The sequence below is a fragment of the Filicampus tigris genome, chromosome 2 (assembly GCF_054856515.1).
Source record: "Filicampus tigris isolate MCC_2025a chromosome 2, RoL_Ftig_1.0, whole genome shotgun sequence".
Classification (NCBI taxonomy): domain Eukaryota; kingdom Metazoa; phylum Chordata; class Actinopteri; order Syngnathiformes; family Syngnathidae; genus Filicampus; species Filicampus tigris.
In genome coordinates, this window is record NC_141218.1 from 34174760 (window position 1) to 34194259 (window position 19500).

Below are 19500 nucleotides of genomic sequence, written 5' to 3' on the forward strand. Positions count from 1 at the left end.
CTGGGATAGGCTCCAGCAATTCCCTGCAACCCTGTATAGGATAAGCGGTTTGGAAGATGACATGACATGACATAAATTATACTAGTTTTGATAACTTGGCACTAGAGATGGTCCTATCGATCCTTTTGTATCGATATATCGATACTCACATGCATTGATATCCTTAAACATCGATACTAAAAAAAAATGGGAGCGCACGCATCATTTTCAACTGTTTTTGGTAGTTTCACTACACAACTGCGCAGATTCCCTCGTAATGGAAGATGGCACATCATGTACACAAAATAAATGTGTTATAAATGGCCAGTATTTGTCATGTAAATTGCCTGTGTAATAATAATTTGACTAGAAAAATGCCAAGGAGAATGTATCGGTATCAATTATATTGGAAGAAAAAGTAGCGGTATTGTAATGAATCTGTTAAGTGTGGTATTGCCCATCCCTACTTGGCACAGTGAAAAAAGACTTTACTGCACACAAATAGTTTCCGTCTTTTATTAATTTACATAGAGCTCGTACTGAGAAGATGAAAATTACGTTACATGTCACATGTTTAAGAGTTAGCTAAAGTTGGTTCAACTTTTATGTGTATTATGATATCATACATGTTAACTGAGTGAAAACACACAATTTATTGTTATTTACAGAAACCTTAAAGCAACACGCAACTCCAAATTAATTTCCTTCATTCTATAATTAAGCAGTGTGTATGAACATTAATAGTGAATAGAAGACTTCACAGTGATTATGTGAACGGTCAAAAATGTCCAGTAAGGCATCGTACATTGTCATAATTTTGATACTTAATCGGCTTAAACCTTTTTTCAGGGAATCAGATGCCATTGATATTTACTCTATTAAAGCGGAAGTCAACCCCAACTTTTCTTTACAATAATATTTTATATGCGCCTCTACTACTCTAAACAAGGCATTCTGATTAATATTGCATTCGTGGAATATGAGTTACTCCACACATATTTAGCTATTTTGTCACATATGTCGACTGAAAATGACATCACAGGTGCTCAGGGCTCAGTAACGACCAATCACAGCTCACCTGTTTTCTGAAGATGATCCATGATTGGATTGATGTCATTTTCAGTCGACAGAATTGACAAAATGGCCGCCCCCGGAGCTAGCTAAAAATGGGTGGATTTCTCATATTCCACAAATGCAATATTAATCAAAATGCCGTGTTGAGACCAGTGGGCCAGCATAGAATATATTCTTGAAAAAAAATATGTTTGGGTTGACTTGCTCTTTTAACAGCAAAATCCACCTGTTTTTAGCCATCTCAGGGGGCGGCCATTTTTGCCCTTTTAACAGCAAAATCCACCTGTTTTTAGCCATCTCAGGGGGCGGCCATTTTGTCAACCAATCATGGCTCACCTTTTTTCTGAAGCTGAGCGATAACTGGTCATTACCTGAGCCCTGAGCATTTCAGTTGATAGCAATGGTAACCCCAGAGATGGACAAAAACAGGTGGATGTTACTACATAAGTCATATTTCACAAACTCAATATCAATCAGAATGCCGTGTTTATACTAGTGGGGCTACAAAGAACATACAGTATTATTGTACAGAAAACGTTGGGGTTGACTTCCCCTTTAAAGTTCATACACACTGCCTATGAAGGAAAATTAATTTGAAGTCATGTTTTTCTTTTAAGTGTACATCAGTAGGGTACCTAGAGTATAATAAATACAATGCATGTGACTGCATACAGGCAATGAAACAGTTACCTACTTATGGCAGAAATATATAAAAATATGTCACACTTGAGGCAATGATAAAAAAAATAAATAGAATAAATATAGCTCTGCTTAATGTTGAGCATCCACAATCCATATCTTGTGGTTCAACTGTCTCTAAGTAAGGAAAGCTCATGCAACAGCAATTTGAAGGATGGACGATCCACTGGTTTCTAAGAATGAAAACATGACAAGTCAACGCAGGGCCATTATTTTTGTGTGTTTTCCTACAATATACATCAAATTCCTTCTCCCCACCTCTTTCCAGCACCACTCCATAAGCTGATATACAGCCTCTGGTGCCAGTCGTGGCTTCAGCAGCCTCATGCCAGCATTCAGGGACTCTACTACCTGAGCATTGGATTGGTTCTCATAGGGAAGGCGGCCCTCTGTGTAGACTTCCCACATGAGAACACCTGAAGGGGTAAACAGGTTACAGTTTAAATATGTAATGATGATAGCTGTGCAAGTCCAAACATGGAAAACTACGGTCTGAAATGTTGACTAAAATGCTGCTTGCTAAAATCTGGTAAATTAGCTCTCCTTCTTTTACATTAAGAAGAACAAATATGTTGATGTAACAATATGAAGTCAATAAACTCATGCAGAACTGAATCATACCAAAGGACCAGACATCCGATTTGCTGCTGAACTTGCAGTATTTGATAACCTCTGGTGCCGACCACTTTACTGGAAACTTGGAGCACAAAGAACTTGTGTACTGGTCATCAAGAACATATCTACAACACACAAAGTAGGAATGACCAGTGTGATAGCCACAACATTGCCATGATAGAACAGAAAATGTGAAATACCTGGTCATGCCAAAATCTGACAATTTAACCACATTGTTCTTTGAAACTAGGCAGTTCCTGGCAGCCTAAAATTGAGAAGGCAACAGATAAGGAAAATTCAACTGAAACCACTGGCAAATGTCTTTTTGTCAATTATTTCTACCAGATCTCTGTGGATGAAGTTGGACATCTCCAGGTAGGCCATCCCTTCAGTGACATCCAGACACATGGCCAACATTGTGTCCTGGGATAAAGACCCTTTTTTGCCTCGCAGGTAATCTGATAAACAGCCATTCTCCATGAACTCCAACACCAAACAAATCGGAGAACGCTGGGTGCATACACCATAGAGCTGAACTATTTTAGAGTGGTATAATCTCCTATAGAAACATACACAATTGTACATTGTCTCAGTTGATTATTACCTCAGCTAATGAATCAAGGCGTGCACTTACATCATGACTCTTGCCTCTTCTTTAAATTCCTCATCTGACATGCAGTCTTCTCTTATTATTTTCAGTGCCACCTTCTTCTCCCTCCATTGTCCCCCCAGCACCATCCCAAATTGTCCACTGCCTACCTCCTCACCAAAGGTAAGTTCTTCGGGGTCCACCTCCCACTCATCTGTTGAGCAGCAGGTATAGAGTAAAGAGGTGTAGAGACAGTAGAGAGCGCATTCGAATATTACTAAACCAGAAAAGTGTCCCCGAAGCAATTTGCTTATTTGATGTGAGCAAATTTGGTTGAAAAGTTAGGATGCCTTGCACTGACCGGTTTAAAAACATTGACCTCAGTTCCCTCAACAATTGTTTCAAATCAAAATCACAATCACAATCACTTTCTTCTTCCCCCCCCCCCGAAAAAAAAAAGCTGCTGAAAGATTCATCTACAAATCGGACATTTTAACTTAAGTTTGTCATCCATTTCAAACCAAATAAAATCTATATGGTTCCTCATGTTGTCATAGTCAACTGCAGACAATAACCCTATTTAGAAATTGCACAGGTGGCAATTGATTTAGAATAACAAGCCCCATTATTTTGCAGATACTGAGTCATACGCAGTCAATGGCCTCTTTTGCAGTGTCATACTCAGAACCAAAGTTCTCCTGATCGCATACAAACCAGCTGAATTCGATTGAAACTATTACACGGCAATTAATCTAACATTACACTTCTTATTGTGGTTGTCATGTGCAGTGGAGAAGTGCTCTGCATCATGCTAAGTGACTCTAATATTGTGACATGATCAAATATATCAAGCAATAATTCAACATTAATGTACTCAATCGTTCGTATGTTTATAAGTAATATATCTAAGATTATGATTCTGTGTAGTGTAATGTAGCCTCAGTGGAATACAGTATTCCAAAAACCAAATGTGCATTTATGTGCAGTGCTGAGTATTTTCCACACTGTTGCATCAGTGACTACATCTTCATGATCCTATTGGAGGCTGCATGCAGCAAAACTTGGATGAAGATAATATTGTCCTAGAATGTCTTGTACAGTATCGAATTACCTTTGAATGAACCAGCAATTTCCGGGGAGCAGCTGCCTGTTTGAGTGACCGGGTGTCTGAGACGTGTTATCAGACCTGCGAAGTGCACATACATAAGCACATGCACGCGCACACGCACACACACCCACGCACACTGGCTCTTTGAAAACAATTTGATTTGCTTGAAGGCATAATACGGCAGCATTCTGCATTTTGCATAATTGTTCCAACAATTCATTTTAAGTTGCATGTGGGGGACAAAAAAAACTGAGCCGCAAATTACCAGCAGCATTGTGTTGGTGATAGTAGATCAGCTGTGGAATGGCGCGAAAGAGATACTTCTCTGCCAAGTAAAAAGAAGGCTCTTCTGTTTCTGTCCGCCTTATTTGGTAATGTTTAACACATGGTTGTTTCTCCCCATTAGATCTGCAGGTGATATGTTCAAGAGATCCTTTGCATTTAGCCAAACAGTATTACAGCACAGTGACACCATGATGACAATGATACTGTAAAGGTGAAATTACCCCAGTGCTTTGGTGAATACTGACACCGTGTAGACGCCCGTCTGTCTCGAGTTTCGAACCATGAATGCACCTTCTTTTCCCTAAATATTTACCACACACACAAACAAACCCATTAAAATGATATAATTCAGGTCTATCCAATACTTTGGGTGTAAACCACAGGTGTCCAAAGTTTTTGCGATAAGGGCCAGATTTGGTGAGGTAAAACTGCAAGTGGCCGACCATTTAGTCTGGCATTCTTTTTTTACATGGAACACCAATAAATCCAAGCACATTTTAGCAAACCAGTCTGCCTTTCGTTTTTGACTTTGTTATTGAAATATCAAGATTCTTAAACATGTCTTTTGGTACATTTGAAACATGACATATCACTGGCAAATACATTTTCACTGAACTTTTTCATTTAAAACAGGGAAATAAGTACAGGTAATAGTATTCACCGGTGCAAATTTCAAACATCAATAAAAACTGGCAATTAAATGTTCTCATAACATTTTAATTCTATGACAGGGAAATATGCAAATTATACATATATATCCTATACACCAGTGAAGGCCAGGGTCAATTTGAAACATGGCATATTGTTGAAAATAAATATTCAGTGAACTTTTAGATGTAAAGACAGGGAAATAGGTAACAGTCTCCTTGCAAATGAGGCACAGTTGTGGTGTATTTCATTGAAAAATAGTTTAATAATTTAATTTTCCTTAATTTTTTCTCCCCTTGCTGTCAACTCTACCTTTTTATTCATTGTTGTCATTTTAGAAAACTAACCGTAAAGGTATCATACGGTTATGGAGTTGGTGCTGCTGCCCTCTCGTGCGCAAACACAGAATTGCATTTAGAGTGTATTTTATATGTGTGTCTACGGGGCTGCAGCCCAGATGTTATTCATTTTATGACAGAGGGTGCGGGCCGGATAAAAGTTTACCGCGAGCCGCATTTGGCCCCCGGGCCGGATTTTGGAAACGCCTGGTGTAAACGTTGTGAGTTGGCATTGTTATGCCAGACCATTCTTTGCTTCACAGTCGGTCTGAGCCAGCAATTAGCAAATGATAGATACATAGTCATGCGTGCGACACGTCATAGGAGGAAATTCAGCACTGTGGGTGTGAAAGCGTTGCACACTAATTCTCGGGGTGCAGATGCAACACTTGCTGAAGGTGTTGGAGCCAAATCTAACTTCAGTTGACAGCAATAACCTGATCATAATGTATTTATTTATGCACAGTGATGTCAGTAACGTGTTACCTACATTACTTTAAAATGACCAAGTTTTTGAGTAGTAGTAGTTACACTTATCCAATTAAGTGTGTGCTACTATTTGTATAATTTTCCTCAGTATAAAGACACACAATATTTGCTTTCTTCTTATGCCTCGGGGAGGTACGTCTCATATATGCCAGGTCACGTTTCAGCCAGCGGCACAATGAAGGGAGGAGAGAAGACTAATCTAATTTCTCAATTTGCAGGTTCCTAGCTCCTCATTCCTCTGTTTACATGTTAACACCTCCCACCAGGAATCCCATCAAGGAAACGAGGAGATTGACAGAGTGAGGCAGGAGGAGGCTGAAGAAATAAGACAATCCTTTCTTAAGAACATCAATTCATGGAGATGACAACTAAAGATGATAACGTGCCGTCATTGACGTGTGTCAAAACAACCGCCTACGCTGCTGTACCACATCACTTTATCAGGGGTGGCTGCAGGATTTTTTCTCTCCCGGGGCTAAAGCGGGGCTTGACCGATACATACGGGGGCTGAGAAAATAATTTATTAATATTTTTTAGAATCTCAAATAAAATGCTGGAGGGGCTGAACTGGGGCTACAGAGATTTCTGCCCCTCAAGACAATGCTGCCGCAGTATGAATAAATGGCATTGCTGATGCTTTTACCTCTTTGATCAGCACGTCCTCTGCTTCCCGTCTAGAAATGTTCTTATTATACCATCTTTGAGAGGACAGATGAGAAGAAAAATACGTTTCCAGATGCAAATAGTAAAATACATTGACAAAGTCCAGAAATACACACGCCTGCAATACAGTTGATATGCACACACTATAATGAACAAACAAGCACACGTAACATGTAGCATACGCAGTGTATTAGATGCTAACTTACTCAAATCTCTCAAAGTTGTTCCCTGATTTTTCAGCTATGTGTGTCCTTGGGACAAACCCGCCGTTACTGTGATGGCAAGAATGCAAAAGGCTCTTTTTCATATCAAATCATTCAAATCATTTGCACCGTGAGCTCGCACAATGATATAGGTAGCAATAGTTGTGTTTACCCCCTTTCATCTTGAACATTCCACCAGACAGGGTGGGAGCTGTCTGTCAGGGTGTATTCCTTGTCTTTCTGAAGTGCCAATTCTCTGTCTCCAAATGGTGTGTAGTTCTGCAGTGCAATAACCATCCTATGCACTGTGGACTGCATTTCTACCTAATGAAAACAATTGTGACACAATGTTATTTAGTGCTTCATTTAGGTACTCTATAACTCACGGTATATCTGTTGGATCGATGGAGGTCAACATCCGTTGCGCACAATTACAAAAACCAATTGAAAATGTGTCTAGTGAGCGGTCACCAGTTTAAATACAACAAGGACCAACGACAGATGCAAAGATAAAACAAAAGATGAATGTTTCTAAGCGATCATTCGTTGTGCACCGTTCAAAGAACATCAAACATCATACCGGTAATTAAATAATTTAATTTGTACAAAACGGTTACCTCTGAATCTGGGATCTTGGGAAGTGGTTTTTTAGAACCTGTGGAAAATCCAAAACATTTACTTTTTGCATAACAAAATGTAGGACACTTTGCAAATACCAGATACCCAAATCTACTCCATTTGGCAAGATGTTTATTAATGAACTGTTTAAACACTACCAGTATTCAGACTGTTCTAAGGTTTTGGCAAAATTTTGCACTGCTTGCTGATGAACTTTAAACATCTAGAAGATTTGTCAAAAACAATCGGCCAACCTATTGACTCCATATTAGCCCTTAACTTCAGTATAAAAGAAAAGGGTCATACTAACCGTTACCCAGTGGATCATAGAACTGACAGCCCACTGCCAGTTTCTCTGACTGCCGGCAGCATTTCCATTTTCCATCCGTCCAAAATTGTGGGTGGTATTTTTCAACCAAATTGTTATTCTTTGTCTCTATATCAGCAACCAGCACAATAGATTACATGAGGTCAAGATGATTTGTATTGCCTAAAAGCCCGATTTGCTCACCTTCTTTAAGAGCGTGCACCCACCTCAGACGACAATCATTGTCTGGGGCAAAAATGTAGAGGAAATGGTTGCCATGAAAAACCTGTAGATGTTTGTGTTTGAGAATGGGGTGTTATGCATTGGTTTAAAGTAATTCTGCTGTTTCAGTGATGAGTTGACAAATGTGAACCTCACCTGGAAGGGGTACTTGTAGTCGCACGGAATGGGGAGATCGGTAAAGACGGTCTCTACACACTTAATGCTGTATAACTTGATGCAACCTTTCAGTATGGGCTTTCTCTGAAACAAAAATATACAGTCAGAATATGACTGGAATTGCAGTGGAATATCAGGAGGCCACCCCAAAGCTTGGAATGACTCAACTGATCAAAAGTACAATTTAAAAGAAATAGCTACTCCGTATGGATACTTACTCCAGGACAACACTCAGAATACTTCAATTCCTTTGCGTCAAGCACAAAAAATCTCTTCTTGTAGTTGCATGGAGATGTTCTTTTTTTTTGCTGCGATTTTTTGATCAAGGTACCATTGAGAATCACTCCGGAGAACATGGTAACATGAACAACAATCTAAGAAACACAGAGGGAGACTGTGCCACAAAAAAATATATACCATGACGTTTCCGGTAGCTGGGTTTAGTAGACCACATCCTGACTCCAACACATGCAGACTGCACATACCCACGTGGACTTCAACTGCATGAAATCATCACCTTACAGGCACAGTCATTTTCACTGAGTACACTTTAAAAAGTCATCGCATGATATTCAATTTAAACCTTCACTCATGCTAAGTTGTCTCTTTTGTGGTTGTGTTGGTGTGTAAAACATAGCCATTTGTCACGCTATTTGAAGGAATTGATATCAGGGCACTGACTGAAAAAAACTATGAAATAAATTTGATGTACAGTAATTTGCAACAGTGGGGCGGCATGGCTCAGTGGTAGAGTGGTCGTTTCCCAACCCGGAGGTTGTGGGATCGATCCCCGGCCATTGTGACGATGTCGAAGTATCCTTGAGCAAGATACTGAACCTCCAGTTGCTCCTGATGCTGTGTCATCAGTAGGTAGATGAGGTAGTTTAAAGCTTTGAGTACTCAAGGTAGAAAAGTGCCATATAAGTGACAGCCAATTTATGGCGGCACGGTGGTCGACTGGTTAGCACGTCCACCTCACAGTTCAGAGGTCGTGGGTTCAATCCCGGCTCCGGCCTCCCTGTGTGGAGTTTGCATGTTCTCCCCGTGCCTGCGTGGGTTTTCTCCGGGTACTCCGGTTTCCTCCCACATTCCAAAAACATGCATGGTAAGTTGATTGGACTCTCTAAATTGCCCCTAGGTGTGATTGTGTGCGGATGTTTGTCTTTGTGTGCCCTGCGATTGGCTGGCGACCAATTCAGGGTGTCCCCCGCCTACTGCCCGAAGACAGCTGGGATAGGCTCCAGCACGCCCCGCGACCCTTGTGAGGAGAAGCGGTATAGATAATGGATGGATGGATAATTTGCAACACAAGTACTATACGACAGCATCTTGTAAATGTGGCCATGTTTCCTAGCCACTGTGCCGTAGGAGATCATCAGGTGTGCTGCGAAAAAACATGATCCAATTTCACTTAAGTGGTCCGGAAATCTTTTGTTACAAAAAATGATGTATCTTTATTCATCTATCTATGCCAGTGACCTGTAGTGAGAGGCAGAATAATTCAATGTTCTTCCACTAGATGGCAAAAGATACAATTAACCTGAGAATTCACGAACTGCCATTCATGCAGAACAGAATAACGGGACTTCAACTAAACACGCCAAAATGTCACACTTTGGTAATAGTGAGTGCATGCACCATATGCAAGGCATCACATGAAACCTGTCCGGTGCAAAGGTGAGGCAGTTTATGAGGGTCCATTTCTGTTTATTTCAAGCTATTGGGATGCCCTCTGAGGGAAAAATAATGTCATCCTTTAGACATGTGACAACGTGCGTTTGTGGAATAGGTATCTTCAATATTTGGAGCTGGTGTTTTCCAAGGTGGAAATGACACCCAAAGCTGTGACTTGTTATAAGAAGAGGGGTTACCTCCTTCAGCCAACTCAATAGCGTGCCGGCCATTACGTTCACTGATTCAACTCAGCTTTTTACTTGAACACTTTTACCAGTGTACTGGGACTACAATGGAGATGGAAAATGTATACATCTTATTCTTGCTCTCATGTAGAAACAATTATGGGAGCGACTTCCCGTAAGACACACGGAAGCGGTGAGCTATTTGTTACAACAGGAGCCGTTTGTTCGAACGTTGTTTTGCTTTCTTTTCTAAATGATCATAAGAATCATAAATAGCATTTAAAAATGGCCTGCACAGCTTGGGAACTTTTTGATGGTTGTACTAGCAACAAGACAAAACAGAGTCTGTGGCTTCAACAGCTATATTTTGAACATGCACACCGACTGAGAGGACAATGTTGTTGTTGTGATAATTGGTACAGTTCCCATCGCCTACCCATGGATGATGAGCACAGAAGGGTTAGGCTGAAAATCTTCATTTGAAAAAACCACCTAAACGTTTGTGTGTTCCTTTCAATTTATGGACAAATAGTGGAAGCCGATGGCGCATCGAACGACAAACTACCGGAGAAGATTTAAAGATTGAGAGCAGTGACAATAACATCAGGTATGATTTTTATGTGTATTGCAGACACAGCACTTTAGTATTAGTCGGGCAACAATGTGTATTTATTTCTCTTTTAAAAGTGACATGACGTGCCTTTGGAATGCTGGTCAGTAATAACAATAATTTCAGCACGGACATAATTTTCATCCTAATCTGATTTAATAGTGTTGCTGTTATTATGTACCTGGTTTTCCTTTCCTTTTTGGAGCACATATCCCAGATACCAAAAGATGTTAAATCAATGTTGAATTAGGGTTAAGAGGGTTGATTTTTGGTTTAGTTGAAGACTGATGTCTAATCAATGTTGGTTCAACAATATTTTGTCAGCATTAAAATGTGTGATTCAAAGATGCTGTTGAATCTACATTGTTTTTTGGTTGAATTAAAAAATTTGAATGGCCAATTTTTAATTAATGTTGAATCTGTGTTATCTAGGTTTGCCCTTCTCTATTTTTCTACTTCAGCGGAGGGAGGTGGGAAGGGGGCATAATCTGATGGGGGCAGGCCTTTTTCAACCGCAAAAAGTGTGTGTACTGTATCTCTCTCTCGCTCTCACTTGCTCTCGCTCTATCATATATACATTTTATTTTATTTTTTTTAACCACTTTTTTCGGACTGATTTTTGTTTTTTGTTGCCCTGAGCACACTGGTGTTGGTCCTGTTTCATGAAACAATTTCATTTCTTAGCCATTTCCGCGCAGTATTTTGATCTCTTCTAATACATTTTTGAATATTAAACATGTTTTCTGTCATAGGTTTTTCATACATTTGGGTAAAGGAAAAGATAACATTTTGTAGTGGACTAAGCCAATGTTTTTGTTACAGTGGGGTGGCATGGCTCAGTGGTAGAGTGGTCGTTTGCCAACCCGGAGGTTGTGGGATCGATCCCCGGCCATTGTGACCATGTCGAAGCATCCTTGAGCAAGATACTGAACCTCCAGTTGCTCCTGATGCTGTGTCATCAGTAGGTAGATGAGGTACAGTTTAAAGCTTTGAGTACTCAAGGTAGAAAAGTGCCATATAAGTGACAGCCAATTTACAGTATTTTAATTCCAATTTAGATGACAGTTGAATCAACATTGATGTTGTGTGATGTATGGTTGAAAAGCAAACGTTGGCCCAACATTTTATCAACCCTGCGCTTTCTGTATAATTTCTACTTTAGGTTTCAACGTAGATTCAACACATAAAAAATTTCGAAATTGATTCACCCATATTTTGCTATCCAGGATGTGATGTAGTTACCACGCAGTGGGAAAGTAGTGCAGTTGATAAAAGAGTAAGGGTTTTTCTGGGCTGGGTCATACGCCTGGATTAAGCGAAATAAGACTGTGTCCAACCTTTTCCACCACAATGTGACCAACTTTATTGCTATGTAGGTACTGAAATGTCTCTGAGCTTTTGAGATTGCTCATTGCCTCAGCCTCTGCAAGTGACAAAGTTCAGAAAGTAGCAAAACATGACTGTATGCTGTTGCTGACCACTTAATATCATCCGCCTATCCTACTACATTAGTAGGAAGCGGGATGGAAATGTTTTCTCTGTTAAGATGTGGCAACTAGCACTCGTACATTGTTTAAGTCTGTAACTGGCATTTACCATGTAAACAAAACGCCTATTTCCGGTTCAATCCAGAAGTTGCACCCACAATTCATGCAAAGGCTCATAGGGCGTAGAAATAAGGTGGATACACTCTGCAAGAAAATTTCACCATGACAACAACGAATCAGCGATGGTTGAAGCACAGTCTGTCCATCTTTCTTTCTATCTCCCTTTCTTCCCTCAGCTACCGGGTGAGCGAGGCACTGCCATCAACCGCTCCTGTCATTAAGCTGTGGTCACAGCGATCAAGAAATTCTCGAGCCGTGGGACCATTTATCCTCATTCTGTAGAATCATTCTGTAGACAGTACTTGTCATCATTATTATTTTATTATTGGTTGTTTTTTATGTTTTCATAACATCAAATTTACTGCATCATGCACCATAAAGTGACAATAAAGGCTTTCTATTTTACTTGGTATTTTACAAAATTTTTGTACAGCATTTTTGGTCGATAAACGAGTTTGTGGCAGCATGGTGAATGACTGATTAGCACATCCGCCTCACTGGGCACAGGCTGTGGGTTCAAATCTGGCCTCTGCATGTTTTCCCCGTGCCTGCATGCATTTTCTGCGTGTCTGAAAACATGCGTGGTAGGTTAATCGAAGAGGGTAAATTGTCCATAGGTGTGAATGGAGGTGTGAATGGCTGTTTGGCGACCAGTTCAGGGTGTACTCTGCTTCTGTCTAAAGACAGCTGGGATAGGCTCCGGCAGGCCATAGTGAGATAAACGGTTCGGAGGATGAATGAAGGAAGGAAAAAACTATTTTGAGGTGATCAGCTCAAAAAAAGCCGGGCAAGTCTGTTCACACAGACCTGCATGCAGCTGCGAATGGCAAAATGTGTGACCAGAAGTCAGCAGCATTGGTGCGTGCATTGAGACGAGATATTTTTCAATTTCTCTCTCTCTCTCAAACTTGTTTTTAAACTTTCGAATGTATTGTTGTTGACTGGCATCTGACATTCAAGGTGCATTACAGCCACTTGACACCTACTGTGCTGGAGCCTGGGTCAGAGTACGTGTAAAACCATTGTGCAGTACTGTACTATATGACCAAAAGTCAAAAAGTAACTAAACTATTTTTTTTTTTTTTCTTAAAAACTAAAACAGGTATTTGCTTTAAAATTAATTGTTTCAGTCTTCAGAACATGTTTAACATTGAGCACTAGAAACCCACCTTTTCCTGAACTCTTTTCTTATTTTTTCTCTGCTTCTTTTGTACCTTCGACAGTAACAAATCAAATGTTCAATACTCTCTTTTTGTTCCACAAGCACAAAAACCTGATGCATGTTTCCCATTTAAATGCATTATTCTATTGCATCCCGTATGTCCTAATCTTAATCTTGTTGTAATTGTTTGTTCCCTACTATTCCCACTACCACCTTTTGCTAAATTTGATAGAGATGTCATTCAACGCGCCCTTCCCTCGAGCATGGCGTTTTTATTTATGGGAAAAGAAAACTAAAACTACACCATCACGTGTCAATTGCAACAACCAATGAGTGCTTAGGAACTTCCCGAACAGGCTGACCAGTCCAAACGGCGAAACGGAATCACGTGAGTTTCTCAGCCAATGGTATTGGAACACAATCATTCTCCATATCCGTGATAGAGCAAGCTAACTGATGTACAATTTGTAATATCCTGTCCCTAAATTTCTATCATAGCATCACAATTGTCGGACCCGAAGAGACGATTAGGAGGCAAGTACGGTTATCGCAAACTTTTCGTTTCGATCTCGTGAGTCATTTATACATTTATGGTCACATGTTGTTATGTAGAAGCAATGGCGTGCATCTGGCTGCTAAAAGCTAGCTGTATTTGCGTAACTCCTCACGTTCAAACAGTTTGGCGGTTGGATAGACGATATGAAGCAAAGATAACTTGCTCTAACTAACCCTAGCTCGGCCTAATTTGCTTACCATTTGATTGTATATTGCATTGTACGCCTCGTCTTGTATCTTTCAAATGAACTACTAGTTGGTCTTTTGTTGTTGTTTTTTTGCAACTTCACCGTAAGTATTTTACATAATACTTTTGTTGCGAAAAGAAAGCTTAACGTTTAGAATTGAAATTAATTACATACATAAAAGATCATTATAATGAAAGTACAACAACAATACAGTAAAAAAGTACTTGTTTTTAAGTTGAATTGCAATACGTTCAATTACCAACTTACGAATGAAAATGAAAATATTCATCAATATTATTATTATTATGATCGTTAGCACACGTGTGTGTACCGCACTCCCCATTGGTTCAAACAAAAACTGTGTGTTTATTTTATTGTTCTTTGTTTTGTATTACTTGTCACTAGCCTGCCTGGAAACTACCCTATTATTTCTCGAGACATCAATGAAAAGCCGAAAATAGAAGGTGTAACGCTCACAAAGTGTACATTGTCAACCCTCGATCTTGTACTTGTAAGAAGATTAAGGCAGTGGAGGTGTGCTGACTGTTTTTCCGCATTTGTCACTTCAGGTTGGTGCTCTGCGCGCTGATTTGCTAGCTAACAACCAATCAGAGTGACCAAATGTCACGACTGGCGATGCCGATTCAACATACGTAAATGCCCCTAAGACGTTTACAGAAGGGTTACGACACTACAACGGTGGCCACTACACCAATCAGACGGCGCTGAAAGACGCAACGATGCTTAACGACCTCCGACGTCAGTTTGGTGTATCAGGGCCTTTAAGTGAGTTGACTAGTCACCGGTAGTAGTTGCGATTTGTCGTCTAATCGGATCATATGCAAATCGTAGTATATCGCATCAGCAAGCAGCTGGCCTTAGATGTATGTACAAAAAGCATACCACAACAGTACATGTGTGCAGCGTTCCATCAGAAACCGGCACAGTTTGGGGACTCTGTATGCTAACTCCAGCTAGCTTCCCGGATCGCCTGTCCTAATGTGAGAAATGAAATCGTCATGAGCCACAACATGCTTCCTTATTAGATGCTTATTTATCACCGCCGCTCTGCTAGGAAAGGGCGATTCACGTCGTTTTAAGTATTTTGTGAATGTTCCCCGGACGTTAACACCATGACACCATTACTACAATGCTTCTGTTTACGTCACAGACGACCCGGATCACCACTACTGCGCATGAGCGTTGCAGATGGCAAAGACGAGAGAGGGGCTTGTTAACATGGCGTCACGAATCAATTCTTTTATATTGTTACATCGATGCATATTTTGAGCACTTACATTGATTTTATATTGATTTTCGCTAAATCGTTACATCCCTAATAAACATATGTTTAAAGACATTTCAACAAAGTAATTTCTTTTTAAATTTTGACGCCAATATTATAATTTTTTTAACTGAAAATTAATAACGTCTCCAAATATCCAAATACTATTTTGAAGACCCACACGATGTTGTGATCAACAATTTATATGTATTTATATATAGCTACCAAATGAAAGAATATACTTTCTCATTTCACCAGGAAAAAAGCCCAACCTTTTTCCCATTTTAACAATCAGCAGTAGGTTGCAGAAAATGGAACCATTTCTCCCATTGGACTCTCAAACCGTGCTGATCTCATATCTAAAATGGGGCATTGATGTCATCTACTAGTGGTTGTGCATAAGTAAAGTTGTTTCCAAGTTAGAAATCTACAGTGGAGTAGCATCAGATGCTCGCTCACCATCCCCGTTGCTGTTGACAGATTTGGTCATTGACGTAGTCGCAACTAGTGGACTAATCTTGGCCGGCCTACCGAGAAATCACATGTGCTTGGTTACAAAAGAAACAATATTTACTTGTTTGAAAATGAACAACAGTTGAACACATTTGCGTTCTGACTTAAAAATCTATCATTCACAGCTCTCCTCTTCTAAGTTTTTAGGAGTGACTCCCACCACAACATTGCCCTATCATATTTTCAGTTAAAGTTTACACCAATTTGTGCAACAGATAATGCGTTTTCGTGGTATCAAAGCTTATAGATGGCTGGCTCCAAATGTCTTATGCATGAATTTACCTGTGATTAGTGATGTTATGGTTGGTGTGCTCATTTGTTCCTCTTCATGGTACGGTTTTTACTAACTGAAAACACCTCCGTTGACGAGAGCCATTCTTGTTTTTTCAGAGCGCCATCATGGGTGAACCACAGCAGGTTAGCGCCCTGCCTCCTCCACCTATGCAGTACATCAAAGAGTACACGGACGAAAACGTCAGCAAGGGTTTTGCTCCCAAACCACCACCACCTATCAGAGACAGCTACATGATGTTTGGCAACCAGTTCCAGTGCGACGACCTGATCATCCGGCCTCTGGAGAGCCAAGGCATCGAGAGGCTCCATCCTGTGCAATTTGACCACAAACGTGAGCTCAAGAAGCTTAACATGTCTATCCTGGTGAACTTTCTGGACCTTCTGGACATTCTCATCAAGAGCCCTGGCAGTATAAAGCGAGATGAAAAGCTAGAGGATTTGAAACTTCTGTTTGTTCACATGCACCACCTGATAAATGAGTATAGGCCACATCAAGCCCGGGAGACTTTGCGAGTGATGATGGAGGTTCAGAAACGACAGAGACTAGATACAGCAGAGAGGTTCCAGAAGCACCTGGAGCGGGTCGTGGAGTTGATCCAGGGCTGCCTTGCCTCCCTGCCTGATGACTTACCGCAGTTGGAGGGCATCGACAGCGCTGGTGACGGAACAAGAACTCTGCTTTCCGGGAGCAGCAGCGGGCCTTCCGGGCAGGCTCCGAGGCTGAAAACAGAACCCATGGAAGTGGAGGAAGCAGCAGCAGCAGCAGCAGCAGCAGCAGCAAGCTGTATGGCGGCAGGTCACCCAAACAAGATTACACCGACCTTAAAAAAGGACAAAATGTGGGACAAGGATGCGGCCATGTGCAGTATCATTGACAAAATTGCCTAGTCTTCTTTCACTTTCTATACTGCAGATGTTTTATATTTGTCATTGTGCTGAAAGACCCATTTGCTTTGAGTTGCGTTTATTTAACAGCTTTGTATCTATTGCTTTATGCCCTCCAATCCACCCATAATTGTGTTAGCAAATGGTCAACTTGTGCCGTACTGTGGAAGAAGCAAACGAATAGGGTGGCCAGCTTACTTTTTTGTTAATCTAATAAAAATATTTTCAGCCAAAGGAGAACATTTGTCTGAGCGGTCATCACCCCGCAGAATCATATGGTTATGTTTTATGCAAACTGGGGTCATTTGTTCTGCAAAGAATCTTGCCTACAGTAATGGAAAAGTTATTGACTAACTGCGGTTAAAGGGGAAGTCAAACATTTTCGTGACTATTTACTCTTTGGCCCCACTAGTGTAAATATAGTGTTCTTATTGTACTTATGGAATATGAATTAAGCAGCAAACAATATTCCACAGAATACTGTGTTTAGACTTGTGGGGGCGCACAGGACATAATGTAAAGAAAATGTCTGACTTGACTTTCTCTTTAAAGTCGAACACGTGCTTCCACAAGTATTGGAACGACAAGCTCAATTCCTTTATTTTTGTTGAATACTGAAGACATTTGGGTTACAGATCCAAAGATAAATATCAGACAAACGTTCAGAATTCCAGCTTTTACATATTTACAAGTACCTTTTGTTTGAAGCCACCCGCTTTTCAAGTGAGCAAAGTACTGCAACGAATATTATGAGGTTAACATTTCATATTTTTGGTGGCCCAACCCTTACTTTGCAGTAACGACATCAAACCCACGACCCGTGGACTTTACCAGATTGTTGCTGTTAGTGGAGCCGCTTTCATTGCTTGTTTGTTTATTGCGGTAGCTCCCTTCAGTCGCTTCTTCAGGAGGTAAATTGAGGCTCTATTGGATTAAGGTCCAGTGACTGACATGGCCAGTCAAAGACTTTCCACTTTTTGCCCTGATGAAGTCCATTATTGTGTTGGCAGTGTGTTTTGGGTCAATATCTTGTTGCATGATGAAGCTTCTTAGTTTGCATGCATTTTTCTGTAAATTGCCAGACAAAATGGTTTCATATACTTCAGAATTAATTCTACAGTGACCATTGCGAGTTACATCTTTTATACACTGCCCTCCATAATCATTGGCACACCTGTTTAAGATGTGTTCTATAGCTACTAATAGATTTAAGTTTTTTTTCTAAACCAAGGACTGATTTTTTTTTTTTTTTTTTTAAAGGAACATCCATCCTTTAACTCCAGTGTATTTATTCTTAACTCCCAGTGTATTTATTAAGTAAGGGAAAAACATCTGACATTAAGAAATAATTACTTTCCATCCAATCGTGTGCCTCAATTATTAGCATCCCCGATGTTAACTTTGTACAACCCTCTTTTGCCAACAAAACAGCACCTTATCATCTCCTGTAATGTTTCAAATGATGGGAAAATGAGGAAAGTGGGACTTTTTACCCTTACTCTTCGCGCAATCTTGATCATCCAGCCAACTTGGCCCTCTGCACTCTCCACTTCAGTTCACCCCACTGGTTTTCAATGGGGTTGAGGTCTGGGGAATCAGATGGTCATAGGTGCCAATAATCACAAGGACAGTGAGTATATTAATCCAATGTTGTGTGCATATATATATATATATATATACATATATATATATATATATATATATATATATATATATATATATATATATATATATACACATATATATTGTTGCTGAATTGTTTAATCCAGAGCGACTCAAACATGCTGGATGACATGTCAAGCGAGTATTCTGGCCATTCAAGAATTGGGATGTTTTCAGCTTCCAGGAATTGTGTACAGATTCTTAGAAAATGGGACCATCCAGTATTATGCTGCAACATGAAGTGAGGGGGTGGTGGTTGCCTGCTTAGCACATACCACTCAAAGTGTTGAGGTCGAGGGTTGGAATCCAGGCTCCGGCATTCCTGTGTGGAGTTTGCATGTTCTCTCCATGCCTGCGTGGGTTTTCTCTGGGTACTCCAGTTTCCTCCCACATTCCAAAAACATGCATGGTCGGTTAATGGAACACTCTAATGTGCCTGGATGTGAATGGTAAGGTTGTTTGTCTGTGTGTTCTCTGCGATTGACTTGGAACGAGTTCAGAGTGTATCCCGCCTACTGGCTCAAGACGATTGGGATAGGCGCAAGCACACCCGAGAACCCTCGTGAGGATAATAGATGGCGTTGGCACAACACTGGACTTCAGGTTCTCATCACATATTACAGAGCATTCAAAATACCATCAATGAAATACAGTACATCTGTTTTTATTGTCCCATAACATAGGCCTCCCAATACTATAACTCCATAGCCAACATGGGCCACTTGATTCCCAACAGTGACGTCAACAAATCACTCATCCACACTCATCTGCCCAGTACAGTGAAGATCAGGGTTAATATTATTGAAGACGGCACCTCTCCAAACTGCCAGACGCCATTGAATTTGATCATTTGCCTACTCAAATTG

The 19500-nt window shown here is 40.4% G+C and overlaps 2 protein-coding genes across 4 annotated transcripts; one reads left to right on the forward strand and one right to left on the reverse strand.

Moving 5' to 3' along the window:
• Positions 1-481: 481 nt before the first annotated feature.
• itk (IL2 inducible T cell kinase) lies at positions 482-16092 on the reverse strand. Of its 2 annotated transcripts, none has more exons than XR_015085722.1 (18): positions 8233-8401; positions 7994-8098; positions 7820-7901; positions 7619-7744; positions 7308-7345; positions 6863-7014; positions 6694-6759; positions 6468-6522; positions 4571-4650; positions 4330-4472; positions 4068-4142; positions 3002-3170; positions 2710-2926; positions 2568-2632; positions 2374-2492; positions 2011-2168; positions 1337-1925; positions 482-1279 (listed from the first exon to the last, which is right to left on the reverse strand). XR_015085722.1 is itself a non-coding variant. In XM_086023753.1 (18 exons), the coding sequence occupies exons 2-18, from the start codon at positions 8368-8370 to the stop codon at positions 1860-1862; spliced, it is 1854 nt and encodes a 617-aa protein (XP_085879879.1). In that variant the 5' UTR covers positions 8371-8388; positions 16076-16092; the 3' UTR covers positions 482-1859. The 2 variants fall into 2 exon arrangements, 1 of the variants encoding a protein (XP_085879879.1); XM_086023753.1 differs by adding an exon at positions 16076-16092 and having other exon boundaries at positions 482-1925; positions 8233-8388.
• med7 (mediator complex subunit 7) lies at positions 13646-17212 on the forward strand. Of its 2 annotated transcripts, none has more exons than XM_086023754.1 (2): positions 13646-13786; positions 16184-17212. In XM_086023754.1, exon 2 carries the CDS (start codon positions 16193-16195, stop codon positions 16973-16975), a length of 783 nt encoding a protein of 260 aa, XP_085879880.1. In that variant the 5' UTR covers positions 13646-13786; positions 16184-16192; the 3' UTR covers positions 16976-17212. The 2 variants fall into 2 exon arrangements, with proteins under 2 accessions (XP_085879880.1, XP_085879881.1); XM_086023755.1 differs by having other exon boundaries at positions 13673-13823.
• Positions 17213-19500: the final 2288 nt, after the last annotated feature.